The sequence below is a fragment of the Strix aluco genome, chromosome 3 (assembly GCF_031877795.1).
Source record: "Strix aluco isolate bStrAlu1 chromosome 3, bStrAlu1.hap1, whole genome shotgun sequence".
In the NCBI taxonomy this organism is placed as follows: Eukaryota; Metazoa; Chordata; class Aves; order Strigiformes; family Strigidae; genus Strix; species Strix aluco.
This window is the reverse complement of record NC_133933.1, coordinates 40,834,282-40,860,133: the sequence shown is the minus strand read 5'-3', so window position 1 is coordinate 40,860,133 and position 25,852 is coordinate 40,834,282. Positions and strand designations below refer to the sequence as shown.

At 38.3% G+C, this 25,852-nt stretch overlaps 1 protein-coding gene across 3 annotated transcripts in view; it reads right to left on the bottom strand.

Annotated features, from left to right (window-relative positions):
* The window catches only part of RMDN2 (regulator of microtubule dynamics 2), a 53,652-nt gene that overhangs the window by 15,110 nt on the left and 12,690 nt on the right, over positions 1-25,852 (bottom strand). For all 3 annotated transcript variants that reach the window (XR_012622462.1, XM_074818256.1, XM_074818257.1), the window contains exons 5-8: positions 24,731-24,791; positions 11,537-11,612; positions 9,775-9,852; positions 573-671 (exon numbers count right to left, since the gene is read on the bottom strand). Coding sequence is in view for 2 of the 3 variants with exons in the window: in XM_074818256.1 (XP_074674357.1) it covers positions 573-671; positions 9,775-9,852; positions 11,537-11,612; positions 24,731-24,791 (314 nt within the window). In the remaining variant the exon portion in view is untranslated. The remainder of the gene's footprint in view (positions 1-572; positions 672-9,774; positions 9,853-11,536; positions 11,613-24,730; positions 24,792-25,852) is intronic.

The following is a 25,852-nucleotide window of genomic DNA, read 5'->3' as shown; positions in this document are numbered from 1 at the left end:
GAGCTTTATTTTATCCATGTGATATTTTCTCATAACCGTGCATTCAAGTAGAATGCCCAGGAACATGGACCTATTTCTATATGACAGTTTTCTCTTCTACTTCACGGCAAAGGTAATATCATCTCTAAAACAAGAAAGGCTTCTACTGAAATTCAATGAAAAGAGCTTCAGTACAGAAAAAGAGAATTGTCACAATGTCAAAGTTTTTCTTGCCTATGTTAACCCTCTTGCAGAAACGGGCAAATCAACGGTTATTGCTATGGTTAATTTGTTACGATGGCATATATAACTGACCTCTATCCATCTCAGATTAAATCCAATAACTATTAACCATGGTAAGTCATTGACGAATTCCCTAAAACTAAAGAACAAGAAGAAAGGTGCTACCCACTCATCTTCAAACTAATTTTAAAATAGAAAAGAAAAACTATTTTAGTAGAGAGCTCTGTGGTATATAGGACAGCCCTAGATTGACAGCAACTGAACATAATCTGTTGAGCAGACATCTTGACAACAGTCACATATAGCAGCTGGTAAACAGACACACAGGAAAACCCTTGGCTAGGACTTACCTTAAGGAAATTCTGCAATGCTTCTTCTACTGTTGAAGTTGGTGGAGTCCCAAAGAGAGCAGCAGCTACTTTCTTTTCAATCCATGACAACTGAGCTACCTATAATAAGGGGAAAAAAAAAAGTCTTTAGGGTTGCTTCTCAGTTTTGGAGTAAATCCTGTGCCACTGTACTACTTATACAACCTATCTTGCAAAATAACCTGTAAAGGAATGTTTTATACTGTTGGTTTGCCAGCTCAAAGCATAGTCCATAGGATTTTAGATTCTGTTAACAGGAAAATTTACAGATTAAGAAATACATGACAAAACACCAACATCATTGATATTAGATCATTCCAATGTACAAAGCTTTAAGTACAGTTTAGGTTTCATAAGACCTTGCCCTTTTTTAAAAACTTAAGGCTAGAAATAGTGCTTTAAACCTGTTAAGGTTTTCGTGAGACAGACAGTTTAGCATCATAGTCCATGTACTTGACTACTTATCAACATCACAAAAAACCGTTGCTACAGTCAAAATGGGAGTGTTTTTGGTGCTTGTAAAACAAGTTCATTTATTACACAGAAGCTGGTGACAATCACTGTTAAGAAATAGGCTTCATTTCTTCCTCTTAAAATCTGACAAATAATGCTTGCCAAAGACCTCATTTCAGGAAGGTGGGCTGCTATAAAAGGACTTCAGGGAACTGTCATATTGCCACACAATGTACATGACTTCTTGCCTTACATATACTGACACCTGACAGAAACTGCTCTGGTTACTGCCATAAGGTATTTGGCTCCATCACCTAACCTGGTGAAACACATGTCACATCTCTAATAAAGGATGGAGCCACTAAGAAATGTAATGTGAGACTGGAGCTTGTTTAAATGCAGAAGTGAAGTTACTCCCCTTTGGAGAATTCTACTGTATCTGTGAAGTTGGCACTTTATTCCTTCACATCAATATTTGAATCACAGCACTGATGACTCCTGTTACAGTGGAGTCAAAAAAACCAAAGTTCTGCGTTTTCCTAGCAGTTTCTGCCCTGATTTATGCAGAGACAACACAGAGAAGGGATACACACAGGCAAAGAAAGAGAGCCTCTCATCGGAGACCTGGAGGTGAAATATGAGTCACATAGTGACATCTCTTTTTCAGAGGGAGCTGCAATTCAAATAACAGAGTTGAGTCTTGAATTCAAGTCTGTCCTACTGCTGTAAAAATTAAAATGGTTTTGATAGCTTTAGATTATTCCCACCTTACTCCCTGGCTTCCCTAGCTCTTCAGGGCTGTTGCTGTTTCCCCCGCCTTCTCCAGCTAAATTCAGCAACGATCCAGTACATGTCAGTTAATTATGGTAAAATATAAGAATCCATCCACATGTACTATCCACAGCCATCAGCATTCTCTTTTGAACAGTGTTTTCTTTTGAACAGACATCAAGCTCTATGTACTTCTTGTTGCAAACTGCCCTAAAAATACAGTTGCAAAGACTACAAATACAGGCCAGCATGCAACAGAAACATGCATAGAGGGCCATGTTTTCTCATTTGGGCCCCAATGACTCTAGCTACATCAGAGCAACATTGCTTGGAGACAAAAGGCATCCTGGTCAAGTCTTGCTGGTTGTTCGGCCAGGGTCCAATGTCTTATTTGTTAAATGCCGTCAGTAAGTCTTTCACATAAAACCACTACAAATTATATTCCAGAGAGAAACAATATTAAGAAAATAAAAGCTTTTTTTCCATCCTCTCTCATATCCCACTCTTGAAGCCTCTTCTAAGGGAATAAAGTATTTTTTACAAAAGCTCTCCAGCAATCCCAGCGTCCTTACTGAAACAACGAGATGTTTCCCCTCTCTGCACTTCAGTGCTCTCACACTGTGTTACAAACTGCAGCATGCTGGTTAAAGCTTCAAATTGTAGGTACGTATCTAATTCCCTCACACACTTCATTTCCCTACCTGCTCTATCATTTATGAGACATATTCTGCAAAAGGATTTTTGCAGAAGTGTTGCTTTCTTCATGCCAATCTACTGCTGCAGTGTTCTCTATTCTTTTGGAAGAGGAATGGGGTTTCTGTATTTCTAGGTCCATCACATCAAGATAGAGGTAGCTTACAGAGGGAGGAAAAGGGGAAAAAATAAAGGGAATGTATATGCTTATACTGAATTCTGCAAGACCACACAGCACCCTGGAGATACACATACACTGCTCAAATACAATTACCACACACGTGTCTGCTGTTATGCAACAGTGAAGAAACAAAATTGCAGTTTTTCCATGTGGAGCTATAATTACGTATTGAAAACACAAGTTCTTCCTGGCAGTTGTTTTATTTTCTCACAAGATTTAATCAGCACTGATTTACTGAGGTTTTAGTCCTTATTTTGTCTGGCTTGGGTGCTGCTTTGCACTATTCAAACTTTAAAAAGCCCAAACATACATGCACTTGGCCATTTTTATATTACAAATCCCACCAACCTAAAACAATGTTTAAAAGTGAAATGCAGGTACGCACAATAGTGAGTTTTCTTTAATGTGCACTGGCTTCAGCATTATTCTTTGTGACTATTACACAGATAGTCTGAGAGTTCTGTAATGTTTTGAGCAGACTTATGTGCCTCTGGCTTGATGCATTCATGGCAGCTAACTAGCTATCCATAATTGAAGTGCCTGGTTTACGTGAGTTGTCCAGGTTCCTTGCATGGTCAATACAGGCATTCTATTAGACAATTCCTCTTCACCTACGTTAGCCTGGGATGAACACTCCTCTCTTTTTCTTCTTTCTTTCCTTCAACTACAAAAGGAGCATACACAATTATACCTTGTGGATGGCTAAAGACAGGTGAGGTAAATCCCATCACAACAGCTTAACCACGCCCCACCTGAGTCAGTCTGCACCCCTCTATGACTCAGGTGAGACAAATGGAAAAGACCTGTTTTGTGCAAGACACAAAATTGTGTCCTGGAGCAATAATGATGAAGAGGAAATTATACCCTTTCCCTAAACACACACAAGTACAGTCTTTAATTTGAAATAACTTTATTAGAGTAAATCTTATGCCATGTTCAGTGAAATGGAAACATCATTCCTACTACACCAACTAACTTTATTAAGCATTCTCTGTGTGTGAGCAAGCACAGACAACAGAAACCCTGGTGTAGCATGCTCTAGTGTAGTGCAAATTTGACTTCTACAGTCAAGGTTATTCCAAACAGTGCAAAGCATATCTGGAGGTCCAAACAAAATCAAGTACAAAGAGACTGTAACTCATCAACTTCAGCAGAACTATGATTTCACTTAATGCATGTTTCAAGAACAGTACAGGACAGCAGAAAAATAAGAAAAACAGCTACTGCAGCAAGGAATAGCTACAACAACAACAAAATTAAAGAATGAAGATTGCCCTTGCCCTACAGATGATTTCCAAACCTTAAGTGAGTTTTGGTTTCTTTAGGTCTCCCAGGTTCTGACGTCAGTCCCCAAAGCAGCCTGAAAATTCATAAGAGCACTGCAAGGAACACTGTGTTTCCACAGAATATCAGGTTTTAATGTATTGGGTCACTTGAACATCGCTCCCCAGCTGCCACACATGAGGAGAGCTAGTTCCACTCACTCAAGTGTGGAAGAACAAGAGCCTGAGGAACCATCAGCCAACTGCTGAACTGCCCTAGGGCTGGAGGGAAGTGGGTCACCACGACAGATTGGTCTCTGTCAAGGAGAGAAGGCCACTCTTCAGTATCCCAAAGCTAAGAGATGCTTGTCTCAAACAATCTTTCCTATAGATCTGTCAAACAGCAAGCTCTCATCCATTTATTTCACTCAAATCTGTACTAATACCAGAGATGGAAAAAAGCCAGCCACAGAGTTAAACTGCAGCTGACTGGAAATTTCATACCCAGCACGCTCCTACCAGGCCTCTTGTTCCTCTGAAGTCCAAGGCAGAAAATGTGGTTCTTCCCTAAATACTGGGAAAAGGGATTTGCTAACATCCCTTTCTCTTCCTTAGCCTAGGTTCAGAAAACCATCACATATGAACTAAAATGATGGCTGGAGTTTGGGTTTTTTGGTTTTGCCTTCTGTTTGTTTTTGATGAGATGCAAACCCTGCCCATTGACATCTTTTCAAATTCCAGGATGTTGGTACCACGGAAACTAACCCACTTGGACTCAAAATTCAGCCAGGATTGACTTGCAGCCCTAAAAGATTTCCTCCTCCTATGTTGTGATGGTTTAATCCCTGCCAGGGTCTGAGACCACACGGCTGCTGCCCCTCCCCCACAAAGGGAGTGAAATACAAAGCCCCGGGGCTGAGATAAGGAGAGGTTTAATACAACAGAGCAACAGCAACACAACAAACAACAACAATAACAATAACAGTGATAACAATGAAGAGAGCAAAGTATATACCGATACAGCAGTGAGAGAACTGGCTGCGCCAACCCACTCGATCACCGATTCTTCCCGAGCTCACACCAGGATGTGATGTCAGCATGGTATATGAATAACCCGGCTAGAGCTTCCCCCCACTGCTGGGGAAACTTAACCCTATCCTGGCTAAACCAGGACATATGTTTTCTTGCTAATAGCTCACTGAAGACAGATCACACAATTGCCTTCCATAAAGGAAAATCATCCCATTGATCCAGCTTCAGTAAAATATTAATGGCACCTACTTAAACATCCCCAGAGAGTTTCTTTTTCTTTTTTATTACAATATATTAATGTAAAATTGTATTAAATAATTTTGTAATGTTTTGACTTCTGGAAGAGATTAAGTAACTGGATAGCAGTTTTAAATGCTGGCTTCCAACACAAATATTCTCTTCTTGCCAGCTGAGGAACCAGGACAGTCTGCACAGGCATTTAGGCATTTATCCAACTTGAATTCCCTGGACTTTTCACTTTCCAGTAAGGGGAGCAGACTTACAGAGCACACAGACGAAAGAACTGGGTCAATTTGTTCCCTGATGTAACCCAAACAGATACTGGGATACACCAGAGATGAATCCAACACATGTCATGTAACCTGTGAGAACAAAATCCCAAGAGATCTAATTTTTAACACCTCACTAGCATTTATCAGAGGCTCTGATGCAGTTTCACAAATACGTGCTGTTTGGTGTCAGTCCTGTAATGGCAAGTAGCTGTAAGTCTTAACTACGTGCACACTCCATTTTAAAAGCTATTCTAAATATTTAAACACTAAAAAAAAAAAAAAAAAAAACCAACCACAAACACACAATTATAAAGGATTATCAGATAATTGCACCCAAAACTCTAAGGAAAGAAAACTAATTCCTATATACCATGCACCACAGGTCAATTCACTTCCAATAAATACTTCTTGCTGATCTGAAAAGCAAAGTAGTTTTCACTTTTCCTTAATGAAAACAAAGCTGAAACTTGAAAGGCTCTAAACACTGTACTCACTTTAAATCTTATGAACTAACCCAAGTATATATTTAAAACATTAAACCTTCCCTAAAAGATATGTACTTAACAAAGCCTGTTTCTGTCACAGAAGGCTAAGAACAAAAAGTTTCATCCACCACCAAAGACATTTTAAATGAAAATTATTTTGCTGCAGCTGTTTTTCTTTGGAATAGTAACATCTCTTTTACATACTAAACACTGGTTTGCTTTGCTTACTAGATATTTTAAAGTATATTCATTACAATTATACAGTATCCATCTTTTCCTAACATCATCATCAAAGCTACCCTGGAAAAAATTACCACCCCGTAGAAGTTCATATCAGCTCTGGAAAAAGGAATATTAAAATAACATTTGGTAGAGTTCTGCAGTTATCCATTACTAGTGGTGTTCAATTATGTTTGTTCAATGCATAAATAAATAGGGCTTTTTTCCCCATTGTCACCTCTGCAAAACAAACCAAAAAACATTAGAGCTATACGTGGCTTCTTGTATACACAGCAGGTCTCGCAGGCAAAATTTTGCCCATTATGACACCTATGATTGGTGAAAATGATTGGTGAATATCTTGCCTACCTGATTGTGATACCAAAAGTAATTTTCTAACAAAGTTGAGATGATACACACATCAGAACAGAATATTCCTGTTTTGTATAGCTCTACTGGCTTTATAATAGTAAGAGAAATAAGAAACAGCAAAAATTGGTTTTTAGACAAGGTGGCACACAATTGTTACCGGCTCTGCATCAGACACAAACCCCCACTACTGCAAGACAGTTCATCCCTCCTGCTGGAGGGTGCTATGACACTTTGCATCAGCTTTGGATCTGGCCCAGCAGGAATAACTGCTAAGAAACTTGGTACTGCCATACCGTTGCTCGTTGTAAAGGACTGTGTTACACTGAGGAAGGTGAGAAATGGCAGTCAGAGCCAAATTCTAGCAAAACTCCACAAACCAAATAGCTTTTTCTAGTACAGCATGCGGTCTCTATATCTAGATTTCAGCCTTCAATAAATCTTCTCCATTTGCCTACCCTATATGTTTAACCTAAAAGTCTGTTCAACTGATTGTCATTTGTGAAGATGAACTGGAACGCTGAGTTACAACACTTGAAGCATCCCTTTTTATAGTCTCTATTGCTATACCTATTTTTTTCAGTTTGTCAGCCCAAAAAACAGCACTAGAAGATAGTAATAAGACCCCCCAACATTAAATGGGGAGTGAATGAGAAATGTCTGACTATACTAGGAAGACTTAAGTACATCAGGTTTCCCAAAAGCGTTACCAAAGCCTAGAAAGTATCAAACACTAGTTATCTTTTTTAACTGCACTGCTTCAGTAAAAGAATATGTGACTAAAACTAGACAATAATACCCCTGGAAGCAAAACTTACAAAAGAACAAATACTGTGGCCAATCCTAACTTGATCCCAAAGTCAGCTAGGCTAAATGTAAAAACTAACCATCTTTCCTCAGTCATCCCTTTTGTTTCTTTAATTTCCTCACACTGGACAACACAGTCTTCCCAGCTTCAACCTCTGCTAGACTAAACAGAGGGTCTAAGAGAAGCATTATCACTGCATCTATGGGTACCAGTATAGAGAAGGAGAAATAAACGAAATTTTCAAGCACCCTATCATAATCCCTACCCTGAAGAAGTATTTGGAACCAATGTCCCAGCCAACAGTCTAACATGAAACACCACAGTTACAGAATAGGACCAAGAAATTTGCCACAGCTTCCACAAGCTCCTGTGACTATCTACATCACATGCATGGCCAAAACCTGTGTTAGTGGATCAGCACAGAAACCTACTCATACAGTCTGCTAAAACTACTGAGGATATCACCAAATTCACTGGGCTAGGATTAAGATCTAGCTTCCATAGTAGAACCTCAAAACTAATGTTCCCAAATGATGGCCTCTTCCTGCTACTGAAAGTGTGTAATGACAGTAAGTTTTTAAGAGCTGACAGCTCCAGAAGTTAAAACAAAATGTTACTCAGTCCTATACTTGCAGTTATTTCTGCTATGAAAATCTAAGTGTTTTAGGTCACTAATTTGTCATGGCAGTCCCAGAAGGCAAGAATTATTAAAAAAAAAGGAAGAAAGAGAAATCAATTCTTAAGTATTTCAGTGGCTGCATCTATTTAGGTGGATTGTTTCACTTAATAAACTGTAGGTAAGGTCATACCCTAAAGCAAATCCTAATCTGTGGCTTTAATGTTCAGTAAGGAAGCCCTGCATAGGTGCTGCAAATGTGGAACATGAGTTTGTAATGATACAGTGCAACAAACCACATGTATTAGTCAGGAAGTGGTGATTGTCACTAAAATGAAACAAGAGTAAAAAACCAGTGCAATAAAGAACAAAGTGAGGTATACTGAGATTACATGTAAAGTTTCCAAAAGCGGTAGCTCAAGTGAGAAATAAACCATGAAAAACATCTGGGAGTGTTTGACAAATGGAAGCTGCAGTCAGCTGTTGCACACAGCACAGTATAAAAGTGCTTAAGGAATGACAGGAGAAAGCGATGCTCCTCAAAGGCAGGACAGCAAGCATACCATAGAACAACCTTCAGCAACTCACTTTTGCATAGCTAATGCTGATATTCAAGAATACAGTGTGATGAAAAGTAAAATGAAAAGCTCTTTGAAGAAGTTGGTGTCATTCCTTATTCAAATCAACTGAGAAAAAATGTAGTTGCTGAAAGCTCTTTCAAAGTTACATCTATGATCTGAAAAAACTGCTGAAAGGTTATTTTGAATTAAGTCTTGTTGCAGATAAAGACAAAGTGAAAGGGTGCAATGTATCACCACAGCTCCTTCTTTCCAGTTTGCAGGCACTTTCTAGTGACTGGCACTGGAATTAGCTGGAAAAAAACCCGCAGGGCTGGAATTCACTGCGCATTAGCAGTTATTATTCTGAGAAGCCTCCCAGTGATCTTTTACAGTGTAGACTATGCAAGAATATTTCCTTCTGATGAAAGATTCCTCACAGCACTAAAGATGAGGCAATAAGGATAGCCATCTGAGCCATCAAAGATGTGGGTTTAAGAATAAGACAAGTCTCATATTACAAGCGCAAGCACCATTTTTTCTAAAAAAAAATTAAAATTAATCAACAGCTAAGTTTGTAAGACAATTATTTTAATTTTTCATACATGAGTACTTATCACTATGTCATTAACACAATATTAAAAAGCATCTGTTGTGTTGGCATAACACAAATTGTATCTCTTGCAAAAATTTTCTGTGAATGATAGATTTTTTTGCCTGCATCTTTGCTGTGACTTTCTCCTGGAATTTACCAAGCCAGTATGGTAGCCTTGCTGCCACAGTCATAATCCCACAGCGTATAAGTGTATTTAACTTCAGTTATGGATGGGGAATAAAGTTACCAAAAGGCTATGTTACCAGCCCAAGGTCACCCAGAAAGTTTGTGGCAGAATAAAGAAATAAAATAAAGGCTCACAATACCAGAGGTCACACTTCCCCCTTCCAAATATCAATTACTTTTCATTCATACATTCAGATAAGAAATCTGAACACAGCCATGAGGGACATACAAACACAGCTTACTTAATGTACATGACAGGAATGGGCAGCAGTTAACATCACACGTGTGGAAGTTAATTCAGGAAATGTAAATGTACTGCTTCATTTAGCTCAAAACATCCACTTTAAGAAACAACCTTTGTCTTAATTCCCACTATTTAATTTCAAATGCAGTGTCATTTTTCAGTATACTCAATTCATACATCAGATAAAAAAAACCAACTTACTGAATAGCACCATCTTCCATGTAGGTAATATAAAAAAGGATCTTGAGGCTTAAGTTCAATTGCTTTGTCTAGGTGCTCCTATTAGAAAGAAAATCAGTGTCACTTCAGATGACAGTTTAGCAAGTGTGTTTACCTTCTAAGAAGTTTGCTGCAAATCATAAACAAATTCAGAAATCCACCTCTGCTGCATTTCTTTTCTAACATCCTAAAAATATTAACTAACAACCCCCTTCCTCATGGACAGAAACCATAAACAAAATTTTTTAGCAACTTTGCACAAAATGCAAGAAGTCATGCTGTATTTAGAACATGACTAAGCAGCTCTAAAGTTCAATCAAAAAACTCAAGAACTTTTGTCTTAAAAAGGCAACAACTTCAATTAAATTAATTTTATTTACAGTTAATATTAGGAAACTGTCACACACAAAATCAGTGAGAATGTAAGCACTCTCTTTGATAGATCTTACATGCCAACTCCCATTTCTTCCACCCTGGAATATGACTACCCCAATGAAATGGTACATGACACAACAAATTGTTACTATAATGTGAAATCCAGAAAATAAAATGGTTCCGGTTATAGTGAAACCATAAAACCTAGGAAGTATCTAATGAGGTGCTTCTTCCAAAAACATCTTTATTACAGCTCATGAATATCTTTCTTTCTCTCTTTAATCTACTAAAGAAAGCTCTTATTGCTCAACCTGAGTTTGAAGAAAAAAGAACTATGTTATTTCGCACCTAACTACCATCTGCCTCTCAAAATAATTTTCACTTCTAAGGTTTCTTTTTTTTCCCCCCAGATATCTCTGTTTTTCTAATTAAGCCAGTCACTAAAGTATCTGTTATACAGATTCAAGAGCCTGTTATTGTATCATTTTGTCCACAAACTATTCAGATAGGAGCTATGTTTTGATGCTATAATTTTCCCAAATCCTTAATATTCCCAAACGATTCACACGGTTTTCAGTAATTACTTGTGAAGTGGAAAACCTCCCTGAAAAGGCTAGTGCTAACACTGCAGGCTCTTTTTAAACTCCATCCTTAAACAACTACAGCACTTTTGTTATTTGTCATTTTCCCTTCATTTCCAGCTTGTCCCAGTGCCTGGGGCTTAGCTCACTTGGCACAGCTCAGATGTAATTAATGCTCTCTCACAGGAAAGCTCTGCCACACTCCAAGCCCTAACATGGACATGATGTGATAGAGACCCATGCTGGGCATTCCCTGGGAAGTGGAACATGTCTGCTGCCTCTCACTGACACCCAGAAAGGGGGGACACCAGCTCGTAGGGCAAGGGATCAAAAGCGTCTAAGCAGTGCCGAGGGCAAGGAAGGGGAGAGTAGCACATGTAACACAAACTGCTAACTCTAAAAAACACAACTACCTTTGAAAGGACAGTGTTAAAACTAATATTACTTCTTACGGGTGACATGAGGGATGATTGCAGAACTGTGTTAATTTATCACTTAATATTTCATGGGTTTATTTTCTAAACAGAACTGTCACTCCCTTTTCTTCCCCCCTTTGACTGCAAAATAAACTTGAAATCTTAATGCTGTTCCAAGAATCCTACCTCAGTTTTTATATTCTGGAAGCATATCATCTATTTGCATACATAAAAATAACGTTTTCACTTTAACATCGGCACCAAAATAGACCTGTGAGACTGAATTACTGTGTTGGAAAAATCTGTTTTAGACACTATGTAAAGAAATAATTTAAAGGAATATCTTAAAACCAAAACCCTACAAAAACATACCTTAAAGAGATAACCATTCCTGATTTTGTTTTGTACACTTTCAAACTGAGACATATAGCCACACATAATTGCAAACCTGAGAGGGGAAAAGAAAAACACACACACATACTTTTCGTGATTTAAATAAACCTTTGAATCAAATTACAAAATGTTTCAATACCTAATCCACAGATTAACACCTGTTTTTCTTCCATCTTGATGGCTGGATAGAAGTTTGACATGAGCTGTACATATTCAGGAACAGACAAAAAACCAAACCAAAATTAAACAAAACAATAATGGAAACAAGAAGAAGTTTAAATGACACTGTTTGGGTTGTCAGTGAAGTGAAGTGAAGTGAAGTGAAGTGAAGTGAAGTGAAGTGAAGTGAAGTGAAGTGAAGTGAAGTGAAGTGAAGTGAAGTGAAGTGAAGAAACAGGGATTTCTCCTCCAAAATTTCTACCATTTAGATCAGAGTGTGACACCTCCAAACTCACTCCAGCATTGACAGCAGCTTAACTGGACACATTGTGCTCTGCATTGCAATGCACCGGGAACATGAACACCATCAGGCACGGTACCTCGCCCAGGAAGGCAAATCCTTAGGGCACACTCTGCAGGGAGTTGTGTGGATCTCAGAAATCGTTCAAAGCTGTCTTCTACCCTTCTCAAGCATCTTGGTGCATTCCTGCACCTCCAGCATTTTTAAAATATCTTTAAAATTATTTAAAAATATACACACGTATTCTTCTCTAACAGGATCACTACTACTATTACTAGCTGCCTCTTACTAAGATTATTATTATTACTATTATTATTACAAACTGGGGACACTGAGGGCGATTTAAAAAAAGTGAGATAATTTCTATTAAAATTTTGTATTGTTAAGCAGGTATAAATGAAAATATTTTCAGAGGTCCCTACTTGTAAAGATTCAGATTTCCTAAGCAACACTGTTGTCTTATCGGCACTCCACCTAAACTTCTATTGCTTTTTCTTTAATATTTCCTACTATGTATAAGGAGTCTCCTACACAGATGTCAGTTGTACTTTCCTTGGACCTATTTCCACTGGTATTAAGACAACTTTGCATTTCTGTATAAAACTAACAGAAGCACCAAAGATATATTTAAGCAGCATAAACTAATACAGATTATTTCTCTAAATTTTTCAGAATTTTGCTTTTGTATTAAAAATTTTACAACGCAATATCAAATTAAAACAAAAATTAATCCTAAGGGAGGAAATCAAGTTGAAGTTCAGAGGAAAACGTGGAAGTTATGCAAGAAACTTACCGAGCTAATTGCGGTAACAGACCCACCATGTGTATGGTACGGACAGTTTTTAAGCCTTAGTAAACCTCAGCTTTCTTTAATTTCTTTATAAAATGTAATTATTCAAGCTCCAGTGAATCCTCATTAAAATGTCACTGCTTAACATAAAAGAAATTATTTTGCTGCTTACAGTTATAGCTAATGATTTTAAGTTAGAAATACTCATGCTCCAGGTTGTTACTTTTTTATTCAGTAAGTGTTCCCAGGTACGGCGTGCGAGTCAGCATAATAACTACTTCAATTTGTAAGAGCTCCAGACAGACTGTCAAACAGTGTTGAACAGGACGTATGTTGTGACCAATGTGCACTGAACAAAATCCGGCTAATGGCACCACTACTTCTGACAGTTAAAGCTGCAGGGGGACCGCAGTTCATATGGGAACGAGCTGCAATTGAGGGAAAAAACAAGGGGTGGGGGTCAGGAAAGTTCAGGTATTTAGAAAGAGGGGGAAGGAACTGAAAACTTTATTAGGCTTAAGTAACTCAGGCAACATTTCCCCTATTCCCTTCACTCATTAAGTGCTAATCAGATAAACTCAGCATACCATAGCTAAACGGATTGCTGCTACAAAAGAAAACAATGAAAAGCGAACAAGCTAATCCAGCATCTTGCAGTATTTCCTTGTCTGTGCGTGACAAGAAAGAGGGCCTTAGTTTAAACCAGTTCAAAGAAAAATTTCTACTTACAGCTAAAATCTCTGGGCAGGGAAATCCCAATAAAATTTTCAACAAACGAAAAATAAGCTAACCTACTAACTTTAAATACTTTTTTTTTTTTTTCAAGAGAAAAATAAGAATGTCTTTCATGCATTAGTGCGGTTTTCTTTCTATGTTATACTTTTGAACTAGGCTAGGCAGGCAATTGACATAAATCAATTATTTAATTTTTGGAGTTCTATGGCATTTCAGATATTCATTTCACTTCTAAAAAAAGGTGGGGTTTTTTTTCCAGAAAATAATTTTTAGGCGTTTTAAATAATTTTCATAGTTTAAAAAACAAAGCAAACTTTATTTGCACTAAGGCATAGGATAATATTAAGAAAAAGATCAGCGAAAACGAGGAAAGAACTAACTAGAAATGATTCCATCTGGTTTTTGTCATTCAACCCCGAAACCATCTTTCCAGACTTCGGGCCCAGCCCTGGGAAAGCGGAGCCCGATCCAGGAGCGCGGGAGCGGCGGCGGCAGAGCGGAGCTGCCCGGCGCCCGCAGCCCTCCCTCTCCGCTGACACCCGCCCCACCTCGTGGTGACACTCGGACACAGCAGCCAGCCCCAGGGCCTGGGACTTTCACAGGTTCTTCTACAGCGTCACCTTGTGCGCTATTATAAAAATTGGAGGGGGAATGAATAAAAAATATATCACACAGTAATGTTCAAATATCACGTGAAACAGGTAAAACGTACGTATCTTTTGTGAGAACGAGTGATACTGGCTTTTCTCACAACCGCTGCCTGCCTTATGCCCTTTGAACATCAAGATTAAAATACCGCTTACAGTACCTTTACAGAGAATTGTACCAAGTGCTGCAAGGAAGTGACCTAACTGCTGAGCTAATGCTACTCCTGGGTGATGTAAAAAACCAGCCACAGATGTGTTCATCTAAATGAACATAATGATCATAACCTCACTGAGACAGACACAGCACTTCTGTTAACATAAAAACATGTTACTTCAAGGTGGAAGAAAAGTTACTGAAAACAGTGTAGAAGCATAGAGATTAATTACCCACAATACTCCTTTTCTAAGCACAAACACAATCGAACTAACTCAGTAAAGTCAGCGCCATGTCCCTTTGATACAAACAATGCCACTGGAGCTTGGACTCACAAGAAACCACTGCTGACAGAAATGGACGCCAAGTGCCTCCATGGCCCTCATGTAGAGGGGTCCAGATCAAGGTGGATGAGCGTTTCCAGAATTTCTATATGTACTCTGACAAGATGAAACTGCAAGGGGCATACCTTACCTGCTGCAAAAGGAGGAGCAGCAGGTTGATTCAGTGAGTTTTATCAAGTATGTTCACAAGCAATCTGAATTTTAATACCAAAAATGCAGAGAGATGCCACCAACACTTAGACCCTGGCAATCACAGCTTATTCCATATGAGATGGATTTACAGAAAAGATTTAAAGTCTCAAATCAAGATTAAGCCACATTAGGACACTCAAATATGGGAAGTTTTACCTTTTCCCTGATAAATTTCACAGGGCCAAAATCAGAAATAACATGCATCTTCCCAGGCTTGTTCCTCCCTCTTCTAGATCCCCTTCCATGTATCCCAACTCCAAAAAACCCTCTTATTTCACATAGACTTTGAAAATATGTGGGTACAGGGCTTACATTTAGAAGTCTAGGTCTCCCTTTTAGCAGCCTAGTATCAACAGCAAAGTTTTTCTTAATTGCAATTGGTATGACTTTGTGAACAGGAGAGTTTGTGATATTTACTAATAACAGAGAACTTAGTTCATCTGTTTCACACTGATTTTTCACTCCTTCCTCTTCATCTGAGCCACATTTAATGTGTAAGATAGTACAAGTAAAGGCTAATGTGTGGGTAACACGAGAGGCCCAGTGAAAAGAAAGTTCACTTCCATTCCAGTTCTAAATGTGTTCCTGTGTCTCCCCTTCTCTGCACAGCTCAGTGCATCCCATCTTATTTCTTAACCATCAACTGCCTCACCAGTTTCACGCACTCAGTATTCTGACAATATCTGCAATGCAGCCTGACCCTCAGACTTTCTTTTTAATCTGACTTCAATGAGCTATCATTTCCTCTGTAGGGAGATTTTTCAATTTACGTCACTGTTTATGACCCATTGCATTACCAGTCCAGAGATCACAGTTTTGCTTACTTAAAATTGTATCACTTTCCTACCATGGTATTCCATCTATTAAAAAGTTTCCATGGAAAAGTAGAGTATCAGTTTGATATCACCTTCCTCATGGTGGTGAGGGCACGGAAAGCAGTGGCTAACAATGTGAAAGACTGCCAATATACAAAGTAAAATGCGCCAAGGTGCAAACTGAAGTATTTAGGTGGGGTGTTGATCTTTTTTTTTTTCCCTTTGGTTTGGGTTTTGTTTTCTTTTCTTTATTTTTTTCTTCTTCTTGGAATACAACTGAGTCTACATTGTAGAAATTGGCAGAAATACAGTTTTTATATTAAAAATTCACCAGAGCACCAAAGCTGAGCTCCAGGGAAACATCAGATGTAGCGCACACACTTGCATAGGTGGTGTTTGCAAAAACACACGAAACACTCAAATTTTAGTTAAAAAAACACCCAAAATTAAGGGCATTTAAGAATTCTGGCTTAATAATTTATTGCAACACCTACAATATACCAAAACAAGTAAAAAATGCTGCTGTTAATGCATACTCACAGAAGTTCACCAGTAGAACATGTGGATGCCATGTTTTGCATTTCTGAGGCTGTGGAACCTTCAATTATGTTAAATTTCTGTCTTCTGGAAATTTAACTTTTATTTATATAACAGACATTTTTAGTTGTTATAGGTGCAAATACAGTCTTGAAGAAATTAGCAGGATATAGTCTTCACAAATGTAGAAACAGAGTGAAACAATAGCTTTCAGAGATAGTAACACAACAATTCTCCTTGACAGAAACATAATAGGGATCACTAGGCTGCCAGTGTTATTTCCTCTGTGACCATTCTGGCAAAAACCTTGTAATAAATAGATCATTTCACATTTCAAACCTAACTCCTTTGCACTTTACATGAGGATGCTGTAGTGTTTCACCAAGGCACTGCTATTTCAAGAACCTCTTCCCAGGGGATGAATCATACTTCTCCTCACAGGCCTGGGCTCAGTCCCTTGCGAAGGGCTACTGTCATAAAAGTGCCAACATCTGCTACCTCCCTTCAGTGAGGAGGGAAACGCGCACCGAGGAGAAAGATCAATAGATTGAGAACTTGGAGAAGAGAACACGAATGCCCCGAGGCATAGCAACAACATTTCTGAATTGAAATATTCCACTGACCTGCCCTACAGAAAAAAATAACAAAATGAACCAACCCCCTCTAGACTGTGATTTCTTTTTTTTTTTTTTTGCACGTGAAGTGACTTTCATCAGATCTAATCACTAACCCCAGCAACCACACAGTCCTAATGCATGACCTTCCACCATTCTCTCATTTAAATGCCCTAACCAGAAATACACAAGAAGCTATGCATGCCTCTGACCCACTTACTACAGAACAAGTTACAGCATTTCAGAAATAGTTTCTGAATTTGCCTTGCTGTATTTGAAATTTTAAATTATTTTTACCCAAATAATTAAGTAATTTAAAGATTATTGACAAAGATTAAGCATAATTAACCACAAAGATTGCTGTAAAACTTTTTTGTTCTTCCCATGAATCAAATACAGGGCAAATAACTACTAACCTGCAACTTTGTTATACCAAGGTTTGACTGAAAGTATTTCTGCACAAGGTATACCTCATGTAAAGTAAGACTGTATGACAGAAACAGATGCTTGTAGCTTGTGAGTTACCTGTCTCTTCTAAGTCTACATAACAGATAATTAAGGGCAGAAGGTTACAAGTATTTAGTCAGAAACATGGTATGGATTTAATTTTAAAAGTTGTCAGTAGTTTGATAATATCCTTCCATAAGAACTACATTTTTCCTGCTCCTGCATAGCTGCCCACATTTCTGCAAAATAACCTAGTTATATGGGTTTAAGAACTTGACTTTGTCATGCTGGGTAGTAATATCTCTTCAATTTTAAATGTTAATCCATTCATTGAATTCCAGGAGAAAATTCTGGTTGGGTCAAAATAGTAGTAGACTTTCTTAGGAACCATCTTTTGAGCAGTTCTCTACCCTGTTATGAGTGAGTTTACCATCTTTTGTTCACAAGACGTATGAGTTAAAAGATTCTATATTTCTTTGTGTAGAAACACAACTTTCTACATTTCTGAATACTTTGTACCTCTCAAGTAATACAAAACACCTTCCAGCTAGATACTTCACTGTTACATACAAGCCTCTCAGCACCTTTGCAATTGTTGAGGTTTGAACTCAGCCAGCAGCCAGACGCCACGTGGCTGGCCGTTCACCTCCCCTTCCCCCCTCTGGTGAAATAGGGGAGGGACAAAAAGAAGAGAATTCGTAGGTTGAATAAAAAGAAAGAATTTACTAAATATAACAAGAGAACAACAGTAACAATAGTGAGTCCAAAAAGAAAACGGGTAAAATGCAGCATTGGCTTACCGAGCGTTGCGACCGCCCCCCCCCCTGCCCCCAGCAACAACAAGACCCACCAGGACACAATCTCTAGACTTCCTCACTGGAATATGTTCTATCTGGGACCACCACTTCTTCCATTTTTTGTACACCAAGTACAGCAAGTCCACTCAGAAGTATAAGTCGTATTAGAAAATCAAAGGTTCCCTAAGTGTCATTTCTAGCCCAGGCACAAGCTTAGCACAAAATTATATGTGAACATAAGGGTCAACATTTTGAATTAGTCCTGGAAATGAATAATCTCTACAGCTAACAAAAGCTAATATGATTTCTATGATTATACCCTTCTCCATTTTTTGGCTTACTAATATAGGTCAGTCAAAACATCCAAGCAGGTAGTTCCAAAATTGGCTCAATGAAGGCAATCCATTCCCTTCCCTTGTGTTTCCTCTCAGTGGGAGAGTGTCAGCTCTGGAACCCACTTCCACGGACAACCCTGGCCTTGGGAAACTTGTTCCTGCACTTCTGAGTAAACCACATACCCACAATAGAGAAAAGTCCTGGGGGCAGCTGTGGTTCAGGGGGAGTCTTCACTTAAAATTACTAGGTTTTCACTCAATAACTTCACTCCAATCTAAATGAGGCGTGCTATATGACTCCTATCAGCAGGTAAGTTCTATAGAGTAACCCAAATTTAATGGCAGCACTAAGTTTGTTTGTGGCAAACAAATCAAACCTCAATGCAAATAATGATCTTCCTAAGTAAATGTCATGAACACTGGCCACAACTAGCAACCTTTCTGTTCTTTGCAAAGCCTGTACCAAGTCCTCCTCAGCAAAAAAGGAGGTGCAGGGTTCTAGGCAACAGCAGAGAGGCCTTCCGGACCTCTTCCAAACTCTTGAAGAAAAAACAGCAACAAAAATAAAAACTCACTTGTTTTGTAAAAGAACTTAAAAGGGATTGTTTAGTTTTTAAATAAAAGCTCTATTAACATGCCTCTACATTATGTGTTTTCTGTAATTGTAAAGTTGTAAAGCAGTGTCATCCGAATTGTTTGCATAGCACTTCCAATTAAAATCTGGATGACAAAGATGCTCCACAGTCCAAGATGAGCTGTGAGGATTCACAACTATCATTTGGGAATCACTGACCCACAAAAAGATTTTGTTTGAGGCTTAGGAAAAACAAGAGGACCTGTCACTGGCTGATGCCAACTTTTGCATGCAAGTTCCTTCACAACTTGAATAATTGACACTGGCTGAACAAAGCAACAAATCACTTAGAACATTTACTCTGCCTCTCTTTAGGGTGGTCATACAAATAATAAAAGGTTACAGTTATGTTTTTCCTTTCCAGTGTTTCCATTCACTTCAGTTTTTTTCGAGGTCACCACCGAAAAAATCTGAAGGTTTTTTGATCTCATTGGCAACTGCAACATTAAGTATGATCATGTGTTTTCAAAAATCTGGATTCAGATATGAAAATTATTTGCAGCTGCAAAAATTCATTACCAAAACCAACTGACTACTTAAAGATATTTTGCTCTGTTCTTTCTCCATATATTTTATCAAATTTAATTTGAGGATGAATATTGGTTACTTGTCAGTATTCTGATCAGTAAGTTGGCCAGTTTTATTGTTGATATATTTTATAAAAAAATATAGATGATCTACTAAGAAGATATATGGCATTTTTTTGTTCTTAACTGAAGTAAATATGAAAAGTAAGGCAAGACAGCTGAACTCTAGGCCTGCATTAGCAAGTTTGCTCATGAGGCCATTCCACTAAATCCTCCTGGTGGAGACAAAAGATACATTCTATTTCCCAGACAGTTTACAGCAGTTTCACAAAACAGGAAAAACTCTGCTCTGAAAAAGGGATGTTTTTACCAGTATACCTCCATCTGTACTAGGGTTTTACCGGAACAGTTATTGTCAGTCAGGGTGTGACAACAACATATTTATGTGGTAAACAGAGCTTTCAAGAAGCAGGGATAAGCTTCCAAAAGAAACTTTCAAAGAGGTCTATAGTCCTAATCCTTGCTTGACAGGCACAGTGTGCATTTCTAATGAAGAAAACTAAAGCATAAAAAAAGCATGATGTTATAAAAAGTTCTACAGAATAATTATTAAGAGACAATATTCAAAAATGCAGCAGCAAATGACTCTTTTTCATGCAGAGGAAGGGCAGAAAATAGTTTAAAAGACTAATTCAGCTCCAGGGAGGTGTTGTCTATTGACTTGAAAATCCCAGAGTAATTGACCCTAAAAGTGAAAATAAGAGCACATGGCTAAGCTAGGGATATTGGATGAGTGTTAAAGATATGAGAACTGGATGGCATATTTAAAGATATATCTATCAGAAATGGTAAATACAAACTGAATTGGCACTCACAAGAGACATAAGAGGCAATAAGAAGAGGTTCTATAAATACAGCAGAAGGAAAAGAAACATAAATGAAAGCAGAGAACAATTAGCAATAAGGAAATAATGACAAAAGATGAAACCAACAAGGCTGAATTTAATTTCTTCTTCACTTATATTCCCCCTATCCCGAAGGGTTAACTGTAAGTATAGAGCAAGGAACAGGACCAGGAAAAGAATAGGCCTATCATTTAATCCTCATTCATTTAGTAAGCCATAATATATTAAACAGTTTAAGAGAACATTAGAAATAATGCATGAGTGGGCAATATAGATAGCAGCTATACCAAACAGGAGTTGTTTGGTATAGCAGCAAACCTCAGTTGTGCTGATAGGAAATACCAAAACCCCTCAGAAATAAGAAAGGACAGATTAGCAAGAAATCAACTAAAACTTTCCTTAATCAAGTCAGAAAACGAGCTTCCTCATCAGTAGCTAATGCAGAATGAGATAACCTTACATGAAAAATGAGAAAACTGCCTAACAAAGAGGTGGTCTTATTTTATACAGGCTAAGATTATTTATCTTATACAGCTTAAGAAAATTTTATGCTGGCGGTGAGATGAAAAGGAAGGATTTTGGACTGAGACAGCATTGCTTTCACACTGAGCTTGCATTCATGCTGAGCTTCATCTGTGTATCTAATCTCCCATAAGAGTCAATGGAGACCCTGTTCAATTCACAGGATCCCTGCCCAGACACAGGTGCCTGCTGCCACTGGAGATGTCCTAGAGTTTCCCACCACTTCCAGTTGCTGGACTGGAAGGGCACAGACCCCCAGAGATCCTGTGTAATATCTGCCACACCATGCAAATATCCTGGCATATCAAACAGCATGTGTTGCCTATCAACTCTCCATCCCCTATCAGTGGAGGACAAGTCCCCTGCTCATGTGTAGACACATATAACGGAGACAGTATATTTAGGTGTCAATCCAGAGTTGGGTACTGCCCTTCATCTCTGAACTTAGGTAAAACTGGTATGCCATTCTTTAAGTGACAACCTGCTAGTGATCCTAGTATTTTTGTGCAAATTTGTTCTATTTTTTTTTCTTTTAGTTTTGTTTTGTCTCTTATTATCCTTTTTAACTATGGATTTCATATTACTTTCATGTATTATTTCTTCATGCCTTAACTGTATTGCACTGTTTTCTGTTCACAGACAGTCTTATCTATTTATGATTTTAGGCAAAATTCTGTTTGCATACAACTTTGAGAGCACAGTTTCTACAGGGAAGATTCCCTGAAGTCTTATTTCCCGTTCATGGAGATTAACATGTAAAATAATGTTTAGATAAACTGGGTAAATTTGCATTAGCTAGTCTCAGACAATCCAGATCTGACATATAGCTGACTACCAAAATCTCCTGAGTAATACAGAAACTCCCAGCAGAAAGGAAAAAGGTAAACATAGTAGTTATCTACAAAAAGGAAAGGAAAAGACAGGGGTTACAGACAACCAAGCCTAACCTGAAAACATTCCAGGATAAATTTTTCTATAAGTGCAGAAGCATACAAAACAGTTAACACAAGTTTGTCACGAACAAACAGTATCAAACAAAAATATTTTTATTTTCTGACAAGATAAACAAGCCTGGAATATTAGAGGAATGCAACAAATGGGATATATCTTGACCTTTATGTGGCCTTTGACTTTGCCCTGCCTGATGTTCCTCAAAATCTAACCATGGAAATATCATTTTGATTAAATCACCTGTAGAGATGGTTGCAGAACCAGGTTCATGTGAACCAGTTTTGTGCTGGGTCCATTGTCTTCCAGTAATTTCATTAATGAAGTCAATGATTTCAAAAACCCCACAAAAAACCAAAACACTTTTAAAATAAAATTGTAATCTGGGAGGGGATGCAAGCATTTACAAACCTAAATGGCCTCAATAAACCTAAAAAATGATCTGAAATCTACACGAAATCAATGAAATGTGTGTAAAGTACTCTACCAAGGAAGAAAAAAGAAATGTACAGTTAGAAAACAAGTCCATCTGGTTAAGCAGCAGCACAGCAGAAAAGGATCTGCTAGGACCACAGACTGAACAACAGTTGGCAGCCTAGACAAAAACATACAAATGCCTGTCTGGAGTATAGAAGTCCAATCTGCCCAGTATTCAGAGCCTCAGTTAGAGCAGCCACACCAGTATGGGGCATCATACTTTAAAAATCATGCATCAAGTTAGAAAGACTTCAGAAAAGAAAGACAAGCGGATAAAATATTCAGAAAAAAATATTATATCAAACTATTCAAATCTACACCACTAGAAAGCCACCAGTTCAACAGCAACTGATAAAACCCTTACATTCACTTGCAACCCAGATACAAAAAGGATGGAAACTGTAAACCATACAGAAATTCATTGACTGTTACAAGAAGCAGTAGCTTACAAAACATAGGGTTTTCCTCTTAAACCTCTCAAAGAGGCTTTCTGAGCTAACCTCTGGAACACATCTCCTTCCACTCGTAATTCTTCCCTTGCTAGATATGCCTGCCAGTACAAGATCTCACATCTGAAGTCCAGCAGACCACCTACATCTCCCTGAACATGTAAGCTTTTATCAGCGTAGTTTCTGCCAGAGGAGTTGTATTTATACTAGGAGATTTTGCCAGTCTTCTGGGCTGGGGAGGTAGGGGCAGGATGTCTGCTTGCATGTGATTTTTTTTATACACATAGCTCTAGCTGAGAGGGGTACACCAGCATTACCCTAAAGAAGTGACCATGGCTGTGGTCAGGCAAACAGCAGAAATGGCTGTAAATTGCTTTCAGCAGGTGTTCAAGCTTCACTTCACCTTGCACTGAGGAGTGATGCTCAAGATGATCCTCTTCTGTTAGTTTTGCTGCCACGGTGGCAACCTCCAGCTGATAGGAATTAACAAACAGCTGGGTAAGGCCAAAAGCAAAGGCTTCTATCTTAAACTGCCACATCATAGCCACCCCGGGGCCTAGGCTTCATTTCCAGGCAGGCATCATCATTACTTCCAAGACATGGGAAAGAGCAAATGCAAATCTCTCTGTGACAGTGAAGCTTAGTCAAGATTCCCACGGCACACCACTTCTAGCACCCCACTGTTACAAAGCAGATGTTTGGATCACTAGTTGTTATAAGCAGAAGGAAAAAAAGCATCATAGAAATATGGTAACACTCACAGGAACACAGTGTGGAACAATAACATATCCATCTTTGAAGTTTAGGAGAAAGAGACCAAGCCAGAGAGTCACCTAATTAAATGAAAACATCTGTGTCTAATCAAGTATCTAAACCTGAGCTAGCTGACATGTGCTCCCTTTACTGGTAATGGAGATGTTGTCAGCTGAACCTCAGGAAAAATTCATCTCACCCTAATGCAGATGGGCAAAATGGACTCAGATGAACTGCACTCCAGAAATGGCTACTTCTTTTTCAGTTGTGAGGGGAGTGTAGGATAAAAGGGTTTGGTTTAGATATGTAAAAGTTAAGTGAAATCCCACCCTAAATGTGTAATGACAAAATTAATGAAGGACATAGAAACCAAAATGGAAAGGAAAAGCTAACTATATTAGAAGAGAAATCAGGAGCTCAGTAAAATTGATTAATAAAATAGTAAAGTGAGGAACTATCTGCTGGAACTCAGCAGAATTATCTTTTACCTTATAATGTTGATTTGATTAAAAATATTTACATTTGCAAAGAGTTTGCCAGTCCTGGCAAGGTCTACAAAATTAATCCAAGTGCCAAGCTTAGAGGAAAATGATATGATAAAACAAAAATTGAGAAGTTAATCAAAACTTCCATAGTCCTCTCATGTCTCTTTTTAACTATTAGATTTCAGATTATTAGAAGTAAAAGAAAGGATAAAATAGGAGGTCAAATCACATTATTTTGCAAAGTGTTGAAAGAGAAGGTAAATGGAAAACTATGGTTTCTCTGAGCAATAATATACTGGTTTAAGCAAATACTCCCTTCTACATTTCACGGTACGTACTGAAGTATAGTTATCGAGTTGTTTCACATGCTATAGTAAATGCTTCACAGAATATGTCAATGTAATTTTTAGCTGCAACTGATGATAACTGAGTTCCATAAAACTATGAAAAGATATTAATGAATCATTTATGAAATTGATGTCAGACTGTAGCATGATAAATGTAACTTGCTGTGGGCACTATTTAGAGACAAAGACAGCTGGGGTTTTTTGTTGGATTTGATAAATACATACAAGTTTGTAAAAATGCACATTTTGTCCAACTTACCACTGGTGACTCTCAGCACTCCTGGCATCCAGCTGAACAGCCTTTTCAGCTTTAATCTTTCCTGTAAACGAAATAAAATATATTAAAGGATTTATTGTACTCTTCCACATTTCAGGCAACTCCCAAGAACAAAGCAACCTGATACACTCTAGCTGCAAAGAAGAAATTGCCTCCTGTTCTTGTAAACATTTAGATGGACAATGTAACATCCAGGCTTTACATCATTTACATACCTATACATACATATATAAATATGTGCATATATATATATATGAGTGCAATTTTAGTATTTTTCTCTTAAAATCCAACTCAGATGCAGCTAAATCAGGGAAAGACTGACCTGGACTGCCAAATGAGGATGTGTTGTCTCTAAGACAGAAGACCCTTAAAAGCAGGTTAGAGATGCACCTGTCAGAAGAACCAGCAAAGCTGTTTCCTGCCTTGGGCACAGGAAAGAACTAGTTGAAGTTCCTTTCCAGCACAAAGACTTCTATTAAGTTCCACTTTTAACTGAATAAAGATGACAGTAGGTGATTTGATCAAACCCATGCTCCCGGTAAGAAGTTCAGATGAGATGTTTGCTGTTTGCAAAGTCTCAGCTGCAACCAATTAAGCCACACTGACATTTCTGTATTGCAAGTTAACTTCATAAAAACAAAGAACAGCATACACAGTCCTCCAACCCAGCAGAATGAAAAAAACCCCACGAAACCACTGCCAGCTCCCCCGCAGTCACAATCCCTCTGCACCACTTCCAAAAACTGAGATGAAAAAGGCTACCGCCACCCACCACTTCATGAGAATCAGCCAAACTAGGCTGGTTACTCAACACCTAAGACCCAATTTCATTCCATCATTCTTTATCTCTCCCTGTCTTTTGCTGTGCCATTATTATTCACTGGCTGACGTTACATGTAGTCACTGGTAAAAAGCAAAGGATCCAACAACAGAGTTTACTGTCATAGATTTAGTTTCTGTCATAATGCTCACTGCACTGCATGATTTCCATACAAAAAAGCCAAGCTGCTACTAAAGCAAAGACAATATCAATTAAGTAACTAAGTGCAAGTCCTCGTAAGTGTTTAGATGACAAAAGGATGGGACAAGGACCTTGGACAAGCT